The sequence below is a fragment of the Oncorhynchus gorbuscha genome, unplaced genomic scaffold (genome assembly GCF_021184085.1).
Source record: "Oncorhynchus gorbuscha isolate QuinsamMale2020 ecotype Even-year unplaced genomic scaffold, OgorEven_v1.0 Un_scaffold_473, whole genome shotgun sequence".
NCBI lineage: Eukaryota > Metazoa > Chordata > Actinopteri > Salmoniformes > Salmonidae > Oncorhynchus > Oncorhynchus gorbuscha.
The window spans coordinates 697,647-716,473 of NW_025745306.1; the positions used below are offsets into that span (position 1 = coordinate 697,647).

General features: G+C 44.7%; 1 protein-coding gene across 1 annotated transcript; it reads left to right on the forward strand.

The window, feature by feature from the left end:
* The first annotated feature begins 230 nt into the window (after positions 1-230).
* On the forward strand, positions 231-16,636 carry LOC124018322 (ADP-ribosylation factor-like protein 6). The gene is given in 8 exon segments (XM_046333596.1): positions 231-395; positions 6,691-6,785; positions 6,787-6,847; positions 12,277-12,338; positions 13,219-13,287; positions 13,573-13,667; positions 15,504-15,633; positions 16,525-16,636. Coding segments are annotated over 7 exon segments (588 nt in total). The 5' UTR covers positions 231-395; positions 6,691-6,726.
* The last annotated feature ends 2,191 nt before the right edge of the window (positions 16,637-18,827 follow it).

Below are 18,827 nucleotides of genomic sequence, written 5' to 3' on the forward strand. Positions count from 1 at the left end.
TTATGTTGTAATACTCATGTTTGTCCGGTGGGTGGCGCACTCGAGTCAGATACAAAAAGAAAGTGGTCTATTATCATTATGTTGTCATACTCATGTTTGTCCAGTGGGTGGAGCACTTGAGTCAGATACAAAAAGAAAGTGGTCTATTATCATTATGTTGTAATACCCACGTTTGTCCAGTGGGTGGCGCACTCGAGTCTCCGTCGTCCTGACAACGCCGTGTAAACTCCCAGTGCTTTCTGAGGGACCAAAACAACACACACACTGGCATGTTGTCACAACAGAAATGACTGAAAACATCAACATGGCATCGGGTTGACTGAGTTTCGAAAAACGTTTGATATTTGAAGAAGAAGAGAGAAAGAAAAAGAGTCAGAATAAAGACCTCATTACAGGTAAAGAGAAGATACATTGCACATAATGCTGCCGGAAGTAGATAGCTAACGTTTGCTAGCTTAGCTATCGTTTCTTTTCAATGAGATTATAAGCACATTCAGTACATCCCATTAAACCCACTTTAGTCAACTCAAAGCTACGTCAAGCTACGTTTTGGTAAACTAGGTCCAATGATGAAGGTTTAACTAAAATAGCTTGCTAGTCACGCTGCTAACTGGCTAGCTAAGGTTAGTTTGCTAATGTTACGCTAACTAGCTAGCAAGCTACATCAGGAAAAAAAGGGGGGTATCAACTCTATTCTCTTTCGTTGTTAGCTACGAATATTAAAACGAGACCCTCAACTAGCCTAAATGTGATGATCTAGAAGAAGAAAACATATTGCGACGTGTGGCGCTTGTTGTAGCTATTGTAAATGCTAAGTTAGCCAGTTAGCTAGCTAGCGGCTAAACCCTCTTCTTCTTCTTCGTGTGTTTCCGGCAGAGTAGACGCTGTGTTCCGGATTGTTGCCTTTTGCAGGTCAGAGGGGAGAACTGCTCATAATCAATGGCTGCAATAGAGTATAATAGATGGAATGGAGTGTAATAGATGGAATGGAGTATAATAGATGGAATGGAGTGTAATAGATGGAATGGAGTGTAATAGATGGAATGGAGTATAATAGATGGAATGGAGTATAATAGATGGAATGGAGTATAATAGATGGAATGGAGTATAATAGATGGAATGGAGTATAATAGATGGAATGGAGTGTAATAGATGGAATGGAGTATAATAGATGGAATGGAGTATAATAGATGGAATGGAGTGTAATAGATGGAATGGAGTATAATAGATGGAATGGAGTGTAATAGATGGAATGGAGTGTAATAGATGGAATGGAGTATAATAGATGGAATGGAGTATAATAGATGGAATGGAGTATAATAGATGGAATGGAGTATAATAGATGGAATGGAGTATAATAGATGGAATGGAGTGTAATAGATGGAATGGAGTATAATAGATGGAATGGAGTGTAATAGATGGAATGGAGTATAACAGATGGAATTGAGTATAGTAGATGGAATGGAGTGTAATAGATGGAATGGAGTGTAATAGATGGAATGGAGTGTAATAGATGGAATGGAGTATAACAGATGGAATGGAGTATAACAGATGGAATGGAGTGTAATAGATGGAATGGAGTGTAATAGATGGAATGGAGTGTAATAGATGGAATGGAGTGTAATAGATGGAATGGAGTGTAATAGATGGAATGGAGTGTAATAGATGGAATGGAGTGTAATAGATGGAATGGAGTGTAATAGATGGAATGGAGTATAATAGATGGAATGGAGTATAATAGATGGAATGGAGTGTAATAGATGGAATGGAGTGTAATAGATGGAATGGAGTGTAACAGATGGAATGGAGTGAATGATATCAAACCCATGAAAACCATGTTTCTGATACCATTCCATCACTCCATTCCAGCCATTATTATGAACCGTTCTCCCCTCAGCAGCCTGCACTGCCCTACACCTATACACCACTACTTTGACTCTAAATGATCCTACGTCAGGCTGTTGGCCTGGGAGGATGGGCCTCCTTCTCTCAACTTCCTGTAGATCTTCAGCACTAATATTTCTCTGCTGCTGCAACGACCTCATTTTTCTTCTGTGATTTCCTGTCCGTCAGTGCAGTGGATCACCATGGTAATAAAACCCAAGATATTCAACCTACCTGGATCTCTCTCTCTGTTCAGACCTCCTCACTGGATGCAGTGCAGTGGATCACCATGGTAATAAAACCCAAGATATTCAACCTACCTGGATCTCTCTCTCTGTTCAGACCTCCTCACTGGATGCAGTGCAGTGGATCACCATGGTAATAAAACGCAAGATATTCAACCTACCTGGATCTCTCTCTGTCTTCAGACCTCCTCACTGGAGGGGCTCCCAGTCGAATCACTCAAGCTTTCTTCCCCACTGAACCTCTCTCCCACAGTTAATAGAGCCCCAGCTGCATGGATGCTCCCACAGTTAATAAAGCCCCAGTTGCATGGATGCTCCCACTGTTAATAGAGCCCCAGCTGCATGGATACTCCCACTGTTAATAGAGCCCCAGCTGCATGGATGCTCCCACAGTTAATAGAGCCCCAGCTGCATGGATGCTCCCACAGTTAATAGAGCCCCAGCTGCATGGATGCTCCCACAGTTAATAGAGCCCCAGCTGCATGGATACTCCCACTGTTAATAGAGCCCCAGCTGCATGGATACTCCCACAGTTAATAGAGCCCCAGCTGCATGGATACTCCCACTGTTAATAGAGCCCCAGCTGCATGGATACTACCACTGTTAATAGAGCCCCAGCTGCATGGATACTACCACAGTTAATAGAGCCCCAGCTGCATGGATACTACCACTGTTAATAGAGCCCCAGCTGCATGGATACTACCACTGTTAATAGAGCCCCAGCTGCATGGATACTCCCACAGTGCTTTTCTCTGTCTCTACTTTACACTCTCCTTCTGACTATGCCCTCCTGCACTTTTCTTACATCGTGGAGATCTCCCTTCTACACACTGCTGCAATATGGCAGAATCCTTGGCACCTAAAGCACCGTAACGGGTTCGGGACATAGGCCCTCACAGATTAGCAAATATAACCTAACATGACCTTTTCAGGTAGAAACTCAACAAGACGGACAGGGTATCTTCAGTCTCGCCCCCGGGTCTACGTCTGACCAAACGGCAGGCGTCAAAAACACCAGGAATATGATGTATCGTTTGATCCGCCCCTACGCCACCCCACTGATCCTTTGAGAGGCGCCCTGCTTCGGAGAGCAAAGCACGACACAGGTTGAGCTCCGAGGCGCGTGACCATGAAGCGTCCCTCTTCCTCTGGTCGGAGGATGCACAAAAAAATGAAAACATTTCCAGTCTCCCTCCACAATCATCCCTGGTAGGATTCTCAGGGAAAACGTTGTATGTCTCTACCACACCTGTTGCCGCAGGTAGGCCCACTTCATCGTGGTCTGACTCAACTTCAGAGCGCTCCCCCCACTGCCCACCAGCTCCGTTTCCAGATCCTCACGGTTCTTAAGAGAACAGACATGAAGAAGTATGTTAACTTGGTTCGTGTTCAGGAGACGAAGGACTTGAACTCAGCGCCGTCATCTCACTTCTGTCTTCCAGCCAAGCTCCGTTCTTATGCCTTCGCGTCATCTCACTTCTGTCTTCCAGCCAAGCTCCGTTCTTATGCCTTCGCGTCATCTCACTTCTTCCCTCTTCCAGCCAAGCTCCGTTCTTATGCCTTCGCGTCATCTCACTTCTTCCCTCTTCCAGCCAAGCTCCGTTCTTATGCCTTCGTCATCTCACTTCTTCCCTCTTCCAGCCAAGCTCCGCCTTATGCCTTCACTTCTTCATCTCACTTCTTCCCTTCTCTTCCAGCCAAGCTCCGTTCTTATGCCTTCGCGTCATCTCACTTCTTCCCTCTTCCAGCCAAGCTCCGTTCTTATGCCTTCGTGTCATCTCACTTCTGTCTTCCAGCCAAGCTCCGTTCTTATGCCTTCACGTCATCTCACTTCTGTCTTCCAGCCAAGCGCCGTTCTTATGCCTTCGCGTCATCTCACTTCTGCCCTCTTCCAGCCAAATGCCGTTCTTATGCCTTCGCGTCATCTCACTTCTTCTGTCTTCCAGCCAAGCTCCGTTCTTATGCCTTCGCGTCATCTCACTTCTGTCTTCCAGCCAAGCGCCGTTCTTATGCCTTCGCGTCATCTCTCTTCCCTCTTCCAGCCAAGCAGACAGAGCTCAGCATCTCTCACCCCTTCCCTCTTCCAGCCAAGCAGACAGAGCTAAGCATCTCTCACCCCTTCCCTCTTCCAGCCAAGCAGACAGAGCTAAGCATCTCTCACCCCTTCCCTCTTCCAGCCAAGCAGGCAGAGCTAAGCATCTCTCACCCCTTCCCTCTTCCAGCCAAGCAGACAGAGCTAAGCATCTCTCACCCCTTCCCTCTTCCAGCCAAGCAGACAGAGCTAAGCATCTCTCACCCCTTCCCTCTTCCAGCCAAGCAGACAGAGCTAAGCATCTCTCACCCCTTCCCTCTTCCAGCCAAGTAGACAGAGCTAAGCATCTCTCACCCCTTCGCTCTTCCAGCCAAGCAGACAGAGATAAGCATCTCTCACCCCTTCCCTCTTCCAGCCAAGCAGACAGAGATAAGCATCTCTCACCCCTTCCCTCTTCCAGCCAAGCAGACAGAGCTCAGCATCTCTCACCCCTTCCCTCTTCCAGCCAAGCAGACAGAGCTAAGCATCTCTCACCCCTTCCCTCTTCCAGCCAAGCAGACAGAGCTAAGCATCTCTCACCCCTTCCCTCTTCCAGCTAAGCAGACAGAGCTCAGCATCTCTCACCCCTTCCCTCTTCCAGCCAAGCAGACAGAGCTAAGCATCTCTCACCCCTTCCCTCTTCCAGCCAAGCAGACAGAGCTCAGCATCTCTCACCCCTTCCCTCTTCCAGCCAAGCAGACAGAGCTAAGCATCTCTCACCAGGCTATGTGGATGTCTGTGGATACATACCTGGGGGCGTATTCATTATGTTGAATCTGTTGCAAAACGTTTCTTAAAATGGAAGCTAAAAATCAAATCACATTTTATTGGTCGCATATACATATTTAACAGATGTTATTGGTCCATAGACATATTTATCAGATGTTATTGGTCCATATTTATCAGATGTTATTGGTCCATAGACATATTTAACAGATGTTATTGGTCCATAGACATATTTAACAGATGTTATTGGTCCATAGACATATTTATCAGATGTTATTGGTCCATATTTATCAGATGTTATTGGTCCATAGACATATTTAACAGATGTTATTGGTCCATAGACATATTTAACAGATGTTATTGGTCCATAGACATATTTAACAGATGTTATTGGTCCATAGACATATTTAACAGATGTTATTGGTCCATAGACATATTTAACAGATGTTATTGGTCCATATTTAACAGATGTTATTGGTCCATAGACATATTTAACAGATGTTATTGGTCCATAGACATATTTAACAGATGTTATTGGTCCATATTTATCAGATGTTATTGGTCCATATTTAACAGATGTTATTGGTCCATAGACATATTTAACAGATGTTATTGGTCCATATTTATCAGATGTTATTGGTCCATAGACATATTTATCAGATGTTATTGGTTCATATTTAACAGATGTTATTGGTTCATATTTAACAGATGTTATTGGTCCATATTTATCAGATGTTATTGGTCCATATACATATTTATCAGATGTTATTGGTCCATATTTATCAGATGTTATTGGTCCATATTTAACAGATCTTATTGCCAGTGTAGTGAAATGGTTTTGTTCCTAGCTCCAGCAGTGCAGTAGGATCTAACAATACACACTCATCTAAAACGTAAAAAAGAAGGGAATTATGAAATATGGAAATATTAGAACGAACAATGGCGGAGTCCTACCTCAATTGGTCCAATAGAAACACCCCAGGTTGTAGACTAATGACTAGGCCCTACACTCCGGGTTGTAGACTAATGACTAGGCCCTACACCCCAGGTTGTAGACTAATGATTAGGCCCTACACCCCAGGTTGTTTAGACTAATGATTAGGCCCTACACCCCAGGTTGTAGACTAATGACTAGGCCCTACACCCCAGGTTGTAGACTAATGATTAGGCCCTACACCCCAGGTTGTAGACTAATGACTAGGCCCTACACCCCAGGTTGTAGACTAATGATTAGGCCCTACACCCCAGGTTGTAGACTAATGACTAGGCCCTACACCCCAGGTTGTAGACTAATGATTAGGCCCTACACCCCAGGTTGTAGACTAATGACTAGGCCCTACACCCCAGGTTGTAGACTAATGATTAGGCCCTTACACCCCAGGTTGTTTAGACTAATGATTAGGCCCTACACCCCAGGTTGTAGACTAATGACTAGGCCCTACACCCCAGGTTGTAGACTAATGATTAGGCCCTACACCCCAGGTTGTAGACTAATGACTAGGCCCTACACCCCAGGTTGTAGACTAATGACTAGGCCCTACACCCCAGGTTGTAGACTAATGACTAGGCCCTACACCCCAGGTTGTAGACTAATGACTAGGCCCTACACCCCAGGTTGTAGACTAATGATTAGGCCCTACACCCCAGGTTGTAGACTAATGACTAGGCCCTACACCCCAGGTTTGCAGTGAACATTCTGTTGTCACACGTTTCTTTCTTTGTGATGGTCTTAGCTACTATAATATATTTTTTTTTATTCAACAGAGACCCCCCCTCCCCCGGGAATAAGACAGAACAACAATGGGTCTGTTTGATAAACTCGCTGGCTGGTTGGGGCTGAAGAGGAAGGAAGTGAATGTTCTGTCTGGGATTGGACAACAGCGGCAAGACCACTATCATCAACCAACTCAAACCATCCAATGTAATGGGTCTGTTTGAAAACCGTGGCTGGTTGGGGCTGAAGAGGAAGGAAGTGAATGTTCCGCTGGTAGCCTGGATCAATTACGCCTTCCTACTTCCTGCTGCACTGAAAGTAAAGGGGCTGAATAATTTTGCACGCCCAATTTTTCAGTTTTGGATATGTTAAATAAGTTTGAAATATCCAATAAATGTCGTTCCACTTCATGATTGTGTCCCACTTGTTGTTGATTCTTCACAAAAAAATACAATTTTATATATTTATGTTTGAAGCCTGAAATGTGGCAAAAGGTCGCAAAGTTCAAGGGGGCCGAATACTTTCGCAAGGCACTGTACTTAATGATCTAGGATGAGAATGAGTTAGTGGTTTGCTGTGATACAGTATGACCTTATAAAGACATAGCTTGTTAAACCCACATACAGTGGGGGAGAACAAGTATTTGATACACTGCCGATTTTGCAGGTTTTCCTACTTACAAAGCATGTAGAGGTCTGTAATTTTTATCATAGGTCTGTATGGAGGAGTGGGCTAAAATCCCTGCTGCAGTGTGTGCAAACCTGGTCAAGAACTACAGGAAACGTATGATCTCTGTAATTGCAAACAAACGTTTCTGTACCAAATATTAAATTCTGCTTTTCTGATGTATCAAATACTTATGTCATGGAATAAAATGCTAATTAATTACTTAAAAATCAGACAATGTGATTTTCTGGATTTTAGTTTTAGATTCCGTCTCTCACAGTTGAAGTGTACCTATGATACAAGTTACAGACCTTTACATGCTTTGTAAGTAGGAAAACCTGCAAAATCGGCAGTGTATCAAATACTTGTTCTCCCCACTGTATATACAAGTGTAAAAAATGAAGACACTTTAGGATTGGTTTTCAGAGGATAAGGATTCCATCTCCTGAAGAGGGATGGTGGAGAGAGGAACAAGGAGACACCGCAGGGAGAGAGGTAGAGAGGAGGAGGAGATGGAGAGAGGTAGAGAAGAGAAGATGGAGAGAGAGAGGAGGAGATGGAGGGAGAGAGGAGGAGATGGAGGGAGAGAGGAGGAGATGGAGGGAGGAGGAGATGGAGATGGAGGGAGTGAAGAGGAGATGGAGATTGAGAGAGAGAGGAGGAGATGGAGGGAGAGAAGAGGAGATGGAGAGAGAGGAGGAGATGGAGGGAGGAGGAGATGGAGATGGAGGGAGTGAAGAGGAGATGGAGATTGAGAGAGAGAGGAGGAGATGGAGGGAGAGAAGATGAGATGGAGGGAGAGAGAAGAGGAGATGGAGGGAGAGAGAAGATGGAGAGAGAGAGGAGGAGCTGGAGAGAGAGGGTAGGAGATGGAGAGAGAGAAGATGAGATGGAGGGAGAGAGAAGAGGAGATGGAGGGAGAGAAGATGAGATCTTATTTTACTGTTAAATTAATCTTCCATTGTTACACATCATTTTTTTGGTTCAGATTTAAAAACTACAGTTGTGAATCTAGCCATGGTGCCTTTACCAAGGTCAGAAACCATCAGGAACAACTAGAAACCTCTGGACTGTCCCCAAGACGTTTGGAGTGGACAGGAAGTGGTTGATGCAGAGAGAGAAGAAGAATAAGACCAGGGATGAGGGATATCAGGGATAGAATACCTCCAAGACGTTTGGAGTGGACAGGAAGTGGTTGATGCAGAGAGAGAAGAAGAATAAGACCAGGGATGAGGGATATCAGGGATAGAAGACCTCCAAGACGTTTGGAGTGGACAGGAAGTGGTTGATGCAGAGAGAGAAGAAGAATAAGACCAGGGATGAGGGATATCAGGGATAGAATACCTCCAAGACGTTTGGAGTGGACAGGAAGTGGTTGGTGCAGAGAGAGAAGAAGAAGAAGACCAGGGATGAAGGATATCAAGGATAGATGACCTCCAAGACGTTTGGAGTGGACAGGAAGTGGTTGATGCAGAGAGAGAAGAAGAAGAAGACCAGGGATGAGGGATATCAGGGATAGAAGACCTCCAAGACATTTGGAGTGGACAGGAAGTGGTTGATGCAGAGAGAGAAGAAGAAGACCAGGGATGAGGGATATCAGGGATAGAAGACCTCCAAGACGTTTGGAGTGGACAGGAAGTGGTTGGTGCAGAGAGAGAAGAAGAAGAAGACCAGGGATGAGGGATATCAAGGATAGATGACCTCCAAGACGTTTGGAGTGGACAGGAAGTGGTTGATGCAGAGAGAGAAGAAGAAGAAGACCAGGGATGAGGGATATCAGGGATAGAAGACCTCCAAGACATTTGGAGTGGACAGGAAGTGGTTGGTGCAGAGAGAGAAGAAGAAGACCAGGGATGAGGGATATCAGGGATAGAAGACCTCCAAGACGTTTGGAGTGGACAGGAAGTGGTTGGTGCAGAGAGAGAAGAAGAAGAAGACCAGGGATGAGGGATATCAAGGATAGATGACCTCCAAGACGTTTGGAGTGGACAGGAAGTGGTTGATGCAGAGAGAGAAGAAGAAGAAGACCAGGGATGAGGGATATCAGGGATAGATGACCTCCAAGACGTTTGGAGTGGACAGGAAGTGGTTGATGCAGAGAGAGAAGAAGAAGAAGACCAGGGATGAGCGATATCAGGGATAGATGACCTCTAAGACGTTTGGAGTGGACAGGAAGTGGTTGATGCAGAGAGAGAAGAAGAAGAAGACCAGGGATGAGGGATATCAGGGATAGAATACCTCCAAGACGTTTGGAGTGGACAGGAAGTGGTTGATGGAGAGAGAGAAGAAGACCAGGGATGAGGGATATCAGGGATAGATGACCTCCAAGATGTTTGGAGTGGACAGGAAGTGGTTGATGCAGAGAGAGAGAGCAGCATGCACTACTAATCTATTCCTGTGTAATTAACCACTCCTAATCTATTCCTGTGTAATTAACCACTCCTAATCTATTCCTGTGTAATTAACCACTCCTAATCTATTCCTGTGTAATTAACCACTACTAATGTATTCCTGTGTAACTAACCACTACTAATCTATGCCTGTGTAACTAACCACTCATAATCTATTCCTGTGTAACTACATTTACATTACATTTAAGTCATTTAGCAGACGCTCTTATCCAGAGCGACATACAAATTGGTGCATTCACCTTATGACATCCAGTGGAACAGTCACTTTACAATAGTGCATCTAAATCTTAAAGGGGGGGGTGAGAGGGATTACTTATCCTATCCTAGGTATTCCTTAAAGAGGTGGGGTTTCAGGTGTCTCCGGAAGGTGGTGATTGACTCCGCTGTCCTGGCGTCGTGAGGGAGTTTGTTCCACCATTGGGGGGCCAGAGCAGCGAACAGTTTTGACTGGGCTGAGCGGGAACTGTACTTCCTCAGTGGTAGGGAGGCGAGCAGGCCAGAGGTGGATGAACGCAGTGCCCTTGTTTGGGTGTAGGGCCTGATCAGAGCCTGGAGGTACTGAGGTGCCGTTCCCCTCACAGCTCCGTAGGCAAGCACCATGGTCTTGTAGCGGATGCGAGCTTCAACTGGAAGCCAGTGGAGAGAGCGGAGGAGCGGGGTGACGTGAGAGAACTTGGGAAGGTTGAACACCAGACGGGCTGCGGGGTTCTGGATGAGTTGTAGGGGTTTAATGGCACAGGCAGGGAGCCCAGCCAACAGCGAGTTGCAGTAATCCAGACGGGAGATGACAAGTGCCTGGATTAGGACCTGCGCCGCTTCCTGTGTGAGGCAGGGTCGTACTCTGCGGATGTTGTAGAGCATGAACCTACAGGAACGGGCCACCGCCTTGATGTTAGTTGAGAACGACAGGGTGTTGTCCAGGATCACGCCAAGGTTCTTAGCGCTCTGGGAGGAGGACACAATGGAGTTGTCAACCGTGATGGCGAGATCATGGAACGGGCAGTCCTTCCCGGGAGGAAGAGCAGCTCTGTCTTGCCGAGGTTCAGCTTGAGGTGGTGATCCGTCATCCACACTGATATGTCTGCCAGACATGCAGAGATGCGATTCGCCACCTGGTCATAAGAAGGGGGAAAGGAGAAGATTAATTGTGTGTCGTCAGCATAGCAATGATAGGAGAGACCATGTGAGGTTATGACAGAGCCAAGTGACTTGGTGTATAGCGAGAATAGGAGAGGGCCTAGAACAGAGCCCTGGGGACACCAGTGGTGAGAGCGCGTGGTGAGGAGACAGATTCTCGCCACGCCACCTGGTAGGAGCGACCTGTCAGGTAGGACGCAATCCAAGCGTGGGCCGCGCCGGAGATGCCCAACTCGGAGAGGGTGGAGAGGAGGATCTGATGGTTCACAGTATCGAAGGCAGCCACTACTAATCTATTCCTGTATAATTAACCACTACTAATCTATTCCTGTGTAACTAACCACTACTTTTTATTTATTTATTAATATAGATTTTTATTTATCCAGGTCGGCCAGTTGAGAACAAGTTCTCATTTACAACTGCGACCCAGACCAAGATAAAGCAAAGCAGTGCGACATGAACAACACAGAGTTACACATGGAGTAAAACAAACATACAGTCAATAATACAGTAGGAAAAAAGTCTATATACAGTGTGTGCAAATGTAGTAAGATTAGGGAGGTAAGGCAATAAATAGTGGTGAAGTAATTACAATTTAGCAATTAAACACTGGACTGAATGGTAAATGTGCAGAAGATGAATGTGCAAGTAGAGACACTGGGGTGCAAAGGAGAAGAAAAAAATACAATATGGGGATGAGGTAGTTGGATGAGGTATTTACAGATGGACTATGTACAGGTACAGTGATCTGTAAGCTGCTCTGACAGCTGGTGCTTAAAGTTAGAGAGGGAGATATAAGACTCCAACTTCAGTGATTTTTGCAATTCGTTCCAGTCTTTGGCAGCAGAGAACTGGAAGGAAAGGTGACCAAAGGAGGAATTGGCTTTGGGGGCGGCCAGTGAGATATACCTGCTGGGAGCACGTGCTACGGGTGGGTGTTGCTATGGTGACCAGTGAGCTGAGATAAGGCAGAGCTTTACCTAGCAGAGACTTGTAGATGACCTGGAGCCAGTGGGTTTGGCGACGAATATGCAGCGAGGGCCAGCCAATGAGAGTGTACAGGTTGCAATGGTGGGTAGTATATGGAGCTTTGGTGACAAAACGGATGGCACTGTGATAGACTGCATCCAATTTGCTGAGTAGAATATTGGAAGCTATTTTGTAAATGACATCGCCGAAGTTAAGGATTGGTAGGATGGTCAGTTTTACGAGGGTATGTTTGGCAGCATGAGTGAAGGATGCTTTGTTTGCGAAATAGGAAGCCAATTCTAGATTTAATTTTGGATTGGAGATGTTTAATATGAGTCTGAAGGAGAGTTTACTGACTAGCCAGACACCAAGATTTCTGTAGTTGTCCACATATTCTAAGTCAGAACCGTCCAGAGTAGTGACACCAATCTAATATATTCCTGTGTCATGCAGGCCCAGACACAAGACATCGTCCCGACCATTGGCTTCAGCATCGAGAAGTTCAAGACATCAAGGTAATCAATAAGACAATAATGGATGACTGTACGATGGTCAGATGTTCTGAACTATACCTTGAAGGTTGTTGGGGAACGTTGTCTGAACGTTACCACTACGATGTCCTTGAATGAGTCCCAAATGGCATCCCATTTCCAACATAGTGCACTACTTTTCTCTCCAGTCTTCTAAATCCTCTTCTTCTCTCCAGTCTTCTAAATCCTCCTCTTCTCTCCAGTCTTCTAAATCCTCCTCTTCTCTCCAGTCTAAAACACTCCTCTTCTCTCCAGTCTTCTATATCCTCCTCTTCTCTCCAGTCTTCTAAATCCTCCTCTTCTCTCCAGTCTTCTAAATCCTCCTCTTCTCTCCAGTCTTCTGAATCCTCCACTCTCTACAGTCTCTAAATCCTCCTCTTCTCTCCAGTCTTCTAAATCCTCTTCTTCTCTCCAGTCTCTAAATCCTCTTCTTCTCTCCAGTCTTCTAAATCTTCCTCTCTCTCCAGTCTCTAAATCCTCTTCTTCTCTCCAGCCTTCTAAATCCTCCTCTTCTCTCCAGTCTAAAACACTCCTCTTCTCTCCAGTCTTCTATATTCTCCTCTTCTCTCCAATCATCTAAATCCTCCTCTTCTCTCCAGTCTTCTAAATCCTCCTCTTCTCTCCAGTCTTCTAAATCCTCCTCTTCTCTCCAGCCTTCTAAATCCTCCTCTTCTCTCCAGTCTTCTAAATCCTCCTCTTCTCTCCAGTCTTCCAAATCCTCCTCTCTCTCCAGTCTCTAAATCCTCCGCTTCTCTCCAGTCTTCTAAATCCTCCTCTCTCTCCAGTCTCTAAATCCTCTTCTTCTCTCCAGTCTTCTAAATCCTCTTCTTCTCTCCAGTCTTCTAAAACCTCTTCTTCTCTCCAGTCTCTCCTTCACAGTGTTCGACATGTCTGGCCAAGGGCGATACAGAAACCTCTGGGAACATTACTACAAGTGGGTCTGTTCAGACACACACACACACACACACACACACACACACACACACACACACACACACACACACACACACACACACACACACACACACACACACACACACACACACACACACACACACACACACACACACACACACACACACACACACACACACACACACACACACACACACACACAGTGATAAACACACACACACACACAGTGATACACACACACACATGGTAGGTAGGTAGTACTGACAGTGAATCATGTTGACCCTTGCCCCCTCTCACCCACCAGGGAGGGTCAAGCCATCATCTTTGTGGTGGACAGTGGAGACAAGTTGAGGATGGTGGTCGCTAAAGAGGAACTGGACACCCTCCTGAACCACCCAGGTGAATCATCTTCCTCATTATACACTCCTGAACCACCCAGGTGAATCATCTTCCTCATTACACCCTCCTGAACCACCCAGGTGAATCATCTTCCTCATTACACCCTCCTGAACCACCCAGGTGAATCATGTTCCTCATTATACACTCCTGAACCACCCAGGTGAATCATCTTCCTCATTATACCCTCCTCAACCACCCAGGTGAATCATCTTCCTCATTATACTCTCCTGAACCACCCAGGTGAATCATCCTCCTCATTATACCCTCCTGAACCACCCAGGTGAATCATCTTCCTCATTACACACTCCTGAACCACCCAGGTATCAATATAACGACTAACCAACACATGATAACGTGAACCGAGCCAATAGTATTCTTGGATACCAGATCCGAGAGACTTGTCAAGACTGTTGTTTTTTTAAATGCTGGTTAATTATCATTATATGCAGGCAGTCTTTTTAACGTAATGTCCCTTTACCTCCACAGTTAAACGCCTGGTCTTTTTAACGTAATGTCCCTTTACCTCCACAGATAACGCCTGGTCTTTTTAACGTAATGTCCCTTTATCTCCACAGATAACGCCTGGTCTTTTTAACGTAATGTCCCTTTATCTCCACAGTTAAACGCCTGGTCTTTTTAACGTAATGTCCCTTTACCTCCACAGTTAACGCCTGGTCTTTTTAACGTAATGTCCCTTTACCTCCACAGATAACGCCTGGTCTTTTTAACGTAATGTCCCTTTACCTCCACAGATAACGCCTGGTCTTTTGTTGTGTTGATCTGTAGATCACATGGTCCCTATCAAGGGCACAGCTATTGACCACAGACTGTACAGTACCTGAGAGACCTTACAAATAATTGTATGTGTTGGTCATTAAAAAATCATTATTTACTATTGGGGGTTATCAGGGGGTATTGTGTGAAGGTCAGTGACCCCCCCTAAAATCCGAATTGATTCCATTTTAAATTCCACCCTGTAACACAGCTTTCTGAATGTTTGTGTCCCTGATTCTAACCTTGTCTCTGTGGACGTAAAGCACCGCCTGATTCTAACCTTGTCTCTGTAGACGTAAAGCACCCCCTGATTCTAACCTTGTCTCTGTAGATGTAAAGCACCCCCTGATTCTAACCTTGTCTCTGTAGATGTAAAGCACCGGGGGATCCCCCTGATTCTAACCTTGTCTCTGTAGATGTAAAGCACCCCCTGATTCTAACCTTGTCTCTGTAGATGTAAAGCACCGTCTGATTCTAACCTTGTCTCTGTAGATGTAAAGCACCCCCTGATTCTAACCTTGTCTCTGTAGATGTAAAGCACCCCCTGATTCTAACCTTGTCTCTGTAGATGTAAAGCACCCCCTGATTCTAACCTTGTCTCTGTAGACGTAAAGCACCGCCTGATTCTAACCTTGTCTCTGTAGATGTAAAGCACCCCCTGATTCTAACCTTGTCTCTGTAGATGTAAAGCACCGCCTGATTCTAACCTTGTCTCTGTAGATGTAAAGCACCGCCTGATTCTAACCTTGTCTCTGTAGATGTAAAGCACCACCTGATTCTAACCTTGTCTCTGTAGATGTAAAGCACCCCCTGATTCTAACCTTGTCTCTGTAGATGTAAAGCACCGCCTGATTCTAACCTTGTCTCTGTAGATGTAAAGCACCGCCTGATTCTAACCTTGTCTCTGTAGATGTAAAGCACCGCCTGATTCTAACCTTGTCTCTGTAGATGTAAAGCACCGCCTGATTCTAACCTTGTCTCTGTAGATGTAAAGCACCGCCTGATTCTAACCTTGTCTCTGTAGATGTAAAGCACCGCCTGATTCTAACCTTGTCTCTGTAGACGTAAAGCACCGGCGGATCCCCCTGCTGTTCTTTGCCAACAAGATGGACGTGAGAGACGCCCTGTCTTCTGTCAAGGTCTCCCAGCTCCTCTGTCTGGAGAACATCAAGGACAAGCCCTGGCACATCTGGTAGATTACTGCACCTGTACATAGCCCACCTATAATTTAGCCCAAACAGCTACCTCTTTCCCTACTGTATCTACTGGAGAACATCGAGGACAAGCCCAGGCACATCTGGTAGATTACTGCACCTGTACATAGCCCACCTATAATTTAGCCCAAACAACTACCTCTTTCCCTACTGTATTTATTTTATTTATTTATTTATTTTGCTCCTTTGCACCCCATTATTTTTAATATCTACTTTGCACATTCTTCCATTGCAAATCTACCATTCCAGTGTTTTACTTGCTATATTGTATTTACTTCGCCACCATGGCGTTTTTTGCCTTTACCTCCCTTCTCTCACCTCATTTGCTCACATCGTATATAGACTTGTTTATACTGTATTATTGACTGTATGTTTGTTTTACTCCATGTGTAACTCTGTGTTGTTGTTGTGTGTCAAACTGCTTTGCTTTATCTTGGTCGGGTCGCAATTGTAAATGAGAACTTGTTCTCAACTTGCCAACATGGTTACATAAAGGTGTTCTCAACTTGCCAACATGGTTACATAAAGGTGTTCTCAACTTGCCAACATGGTTACATAAAGGTGTTCTCAACTTGCCAACATGGTTACATAAAGGTGTTCTCAACTTGCCAACATTGTTACATAAAGGTGAAATAAATCAAACATTTAAAAGATAGATGAGTTCTAAAACACCCAGAATCCTTGTTGGCACATTTCACGTTTGTAGACCAGCACCACTACGGTCCGTTACAGCGCATTAGATTTCATCGGGTCTGTTTTTTTAGTCCAACCTCCAGAACAGGCCTTTTGGGTTATATGACAAAACCTTTTCTAATCGTTGTTGAAGCGTTTGGTTTTCACTGACCTGCTCTCTTTTGTGTCTGTTTCAGTGCCAGCGATGCTGTGAAAGGAGAAGGTTTACCTGAAGGTGTTGATTGGCTGCAAGGTGCGGCAGACTCTCTCTCTGTCTCTCGTGGTTTCAGCACCACTAAATGTGTTTGATTAGATTTTTCTCCATAGTTATGTGATATGTAGAAACTAATAGCTTCATTTAAATTTAAATTCAATTATTTCCATTTGACTTCCGTCTGTAGATGAAATGTCACTGTGAGTATTTGACGTCATTAGTGTTTAGTGTAGTAGACTGGCAGTAGAACCCCATAATGAACCTCTAGTCCACATCATTAGTGTAGTAGACTGGCAGTAGAACCCCATAATGAACCTCTAGTCCACATCATTAGTGTTTAGTGTAGTAGACTGGTAGTAGAACCCCATAATGAACCTCTAGTCCACATCATTAGTGTTTAGTGTAGTAGACTGGCAGTAGAACCCCATAATGAACCTCTAGTCCACATCATTAGTGTTTAATGAACCTCTAGTCCACACTGGTAGTAGTAGAACCCCATAATGAACCTCTAGTCCACATCATTAGTGTAGTAGACTGGCAGTAGAACCCCATAATGAACCTCTAGTCCACATCATTAGTGTAGTAGACTGGCAGTAGAACCCCATAATGAACCTCTAGTCCACATCATTAGTGTAGTGTAGACTGGCAGTAGAACCCCATAATGAACCTCTAGTCCACATCATTAGTGTTTAGTGTCGTAGACTGGTAGTAGAACCCCATAATGAACCTCTAGTCCACATCATTAGTGTTTAGTGTAGTAGACTGGTAGTAGAACCCCATAATGAACCTCTAGTCCACATCATTAGTGTAGTAGACTGGCAGTAGAACCCCATAATGAACCTCTAGTCCACATCATTAGTGTAGTAGACTGGCAGTAGAACCCCATAATGAACCTCTAGTCCTCATCATTAGTGTTTAGTGTAGTAGACTGGCAGTAGAACCCCATAATGAACCTCTAGTCCACATCATTAGTGTTTAGTGTAGTAGACCTGGCAGTAGAACCCCATAATGAACCTCTAGTCCACATCATTAGTGTTTAGTGTAGTAGACTGGCAGTAGAACCCCATAATGAACCTCTAGTCCACATCATTAGTGTTTAGTGTAGTAGACTGGTAGTAGAACCCCATAATGAACCTCTAGTCCACATCATTAGTGTTTAGTGTAGTAGACTGGTAGTAGAACCCCATAATGAACCTCTAGTCCACATCATTAGTGTAGTAGACTGGCAGTAGAACCCCATAATGAACCTAGTCCACATCATTAGTCCACATCATTAGTGTCATTAGTTTTAGTAGACTGGCAGTAGAACCCCATAATGAACCTCTAGTCCACATCATTAGTGTAGTAGACTGGCAGTAGAACCCCATAATGAACCTCTAGTCCACATCATTAGTGTTTAGTGTAGTAGACTGGCAGTAGAACCCCATAATGAACCTCTAGTCCATGTCATTAGTGTTTAGTGTAGTAGACTGGCAGTAGAACCCCATAATGAACCTCTAGTCCTCATCATTAGTGTTTAGTGTAGTAGACTGGCAGTAGAACCCCATAATGAACCTCTAGTCCACATCATTAGTGTTTAGTGTAGTAGACTGGCAGTAGAACCCCATAATGAACCTCTAGTCCACATCATTAGTGTAGTAGACTGGCAGTAGAACCCCATAATGAACCTCTAGTCCACGTCATTAGTGTTTAGTGTAGTAGACTGGCAGTAGAACCCCATAATGAACCTCTAGTCCACGTCATTAGTGTTTAGTGTAGTAGACTGGCAGTAGAACCCCATAATGAACCTCTAGTCCACGCCATTAGTTAGTGTAGTAGACTGGCAGTAGAACCCCATAATGAACCTCTAGTCCACATCATTAGTGTTTAGTGTAGTAGACTGGCAGTAGAACCCCATAATGAACCTCTAGTCCACGTCATTAGTGTTTAGTGTAGTAGACTGGCAGTAGAACCCCATAATGAACCTCTAGTCCACATCATTAGTGTTTAGTGTAGTAGACTGGCAGTAGAACCCCATAATGAACCTCTAGTCCACATCATTAGTGTAGGTGACTGGCAGTAGAACCCCATAATGAACCTCTAGTCCACATCATTAGTGTAGTAGACTGGCAGTACAACCCCATAATGAACCTCTAGTCCACATCATTAGTGTAGTAGACTGGCAGTAGAACCCCATAATGAACCTCTAGTCCACTTCATTAGTGTTTAGTGTAGTAGCCTGGCAGTAGAACCCCATAATGAACCTCTAGTCCACATCATTAGTGTAGTAGACTGGCAGTAGAACCC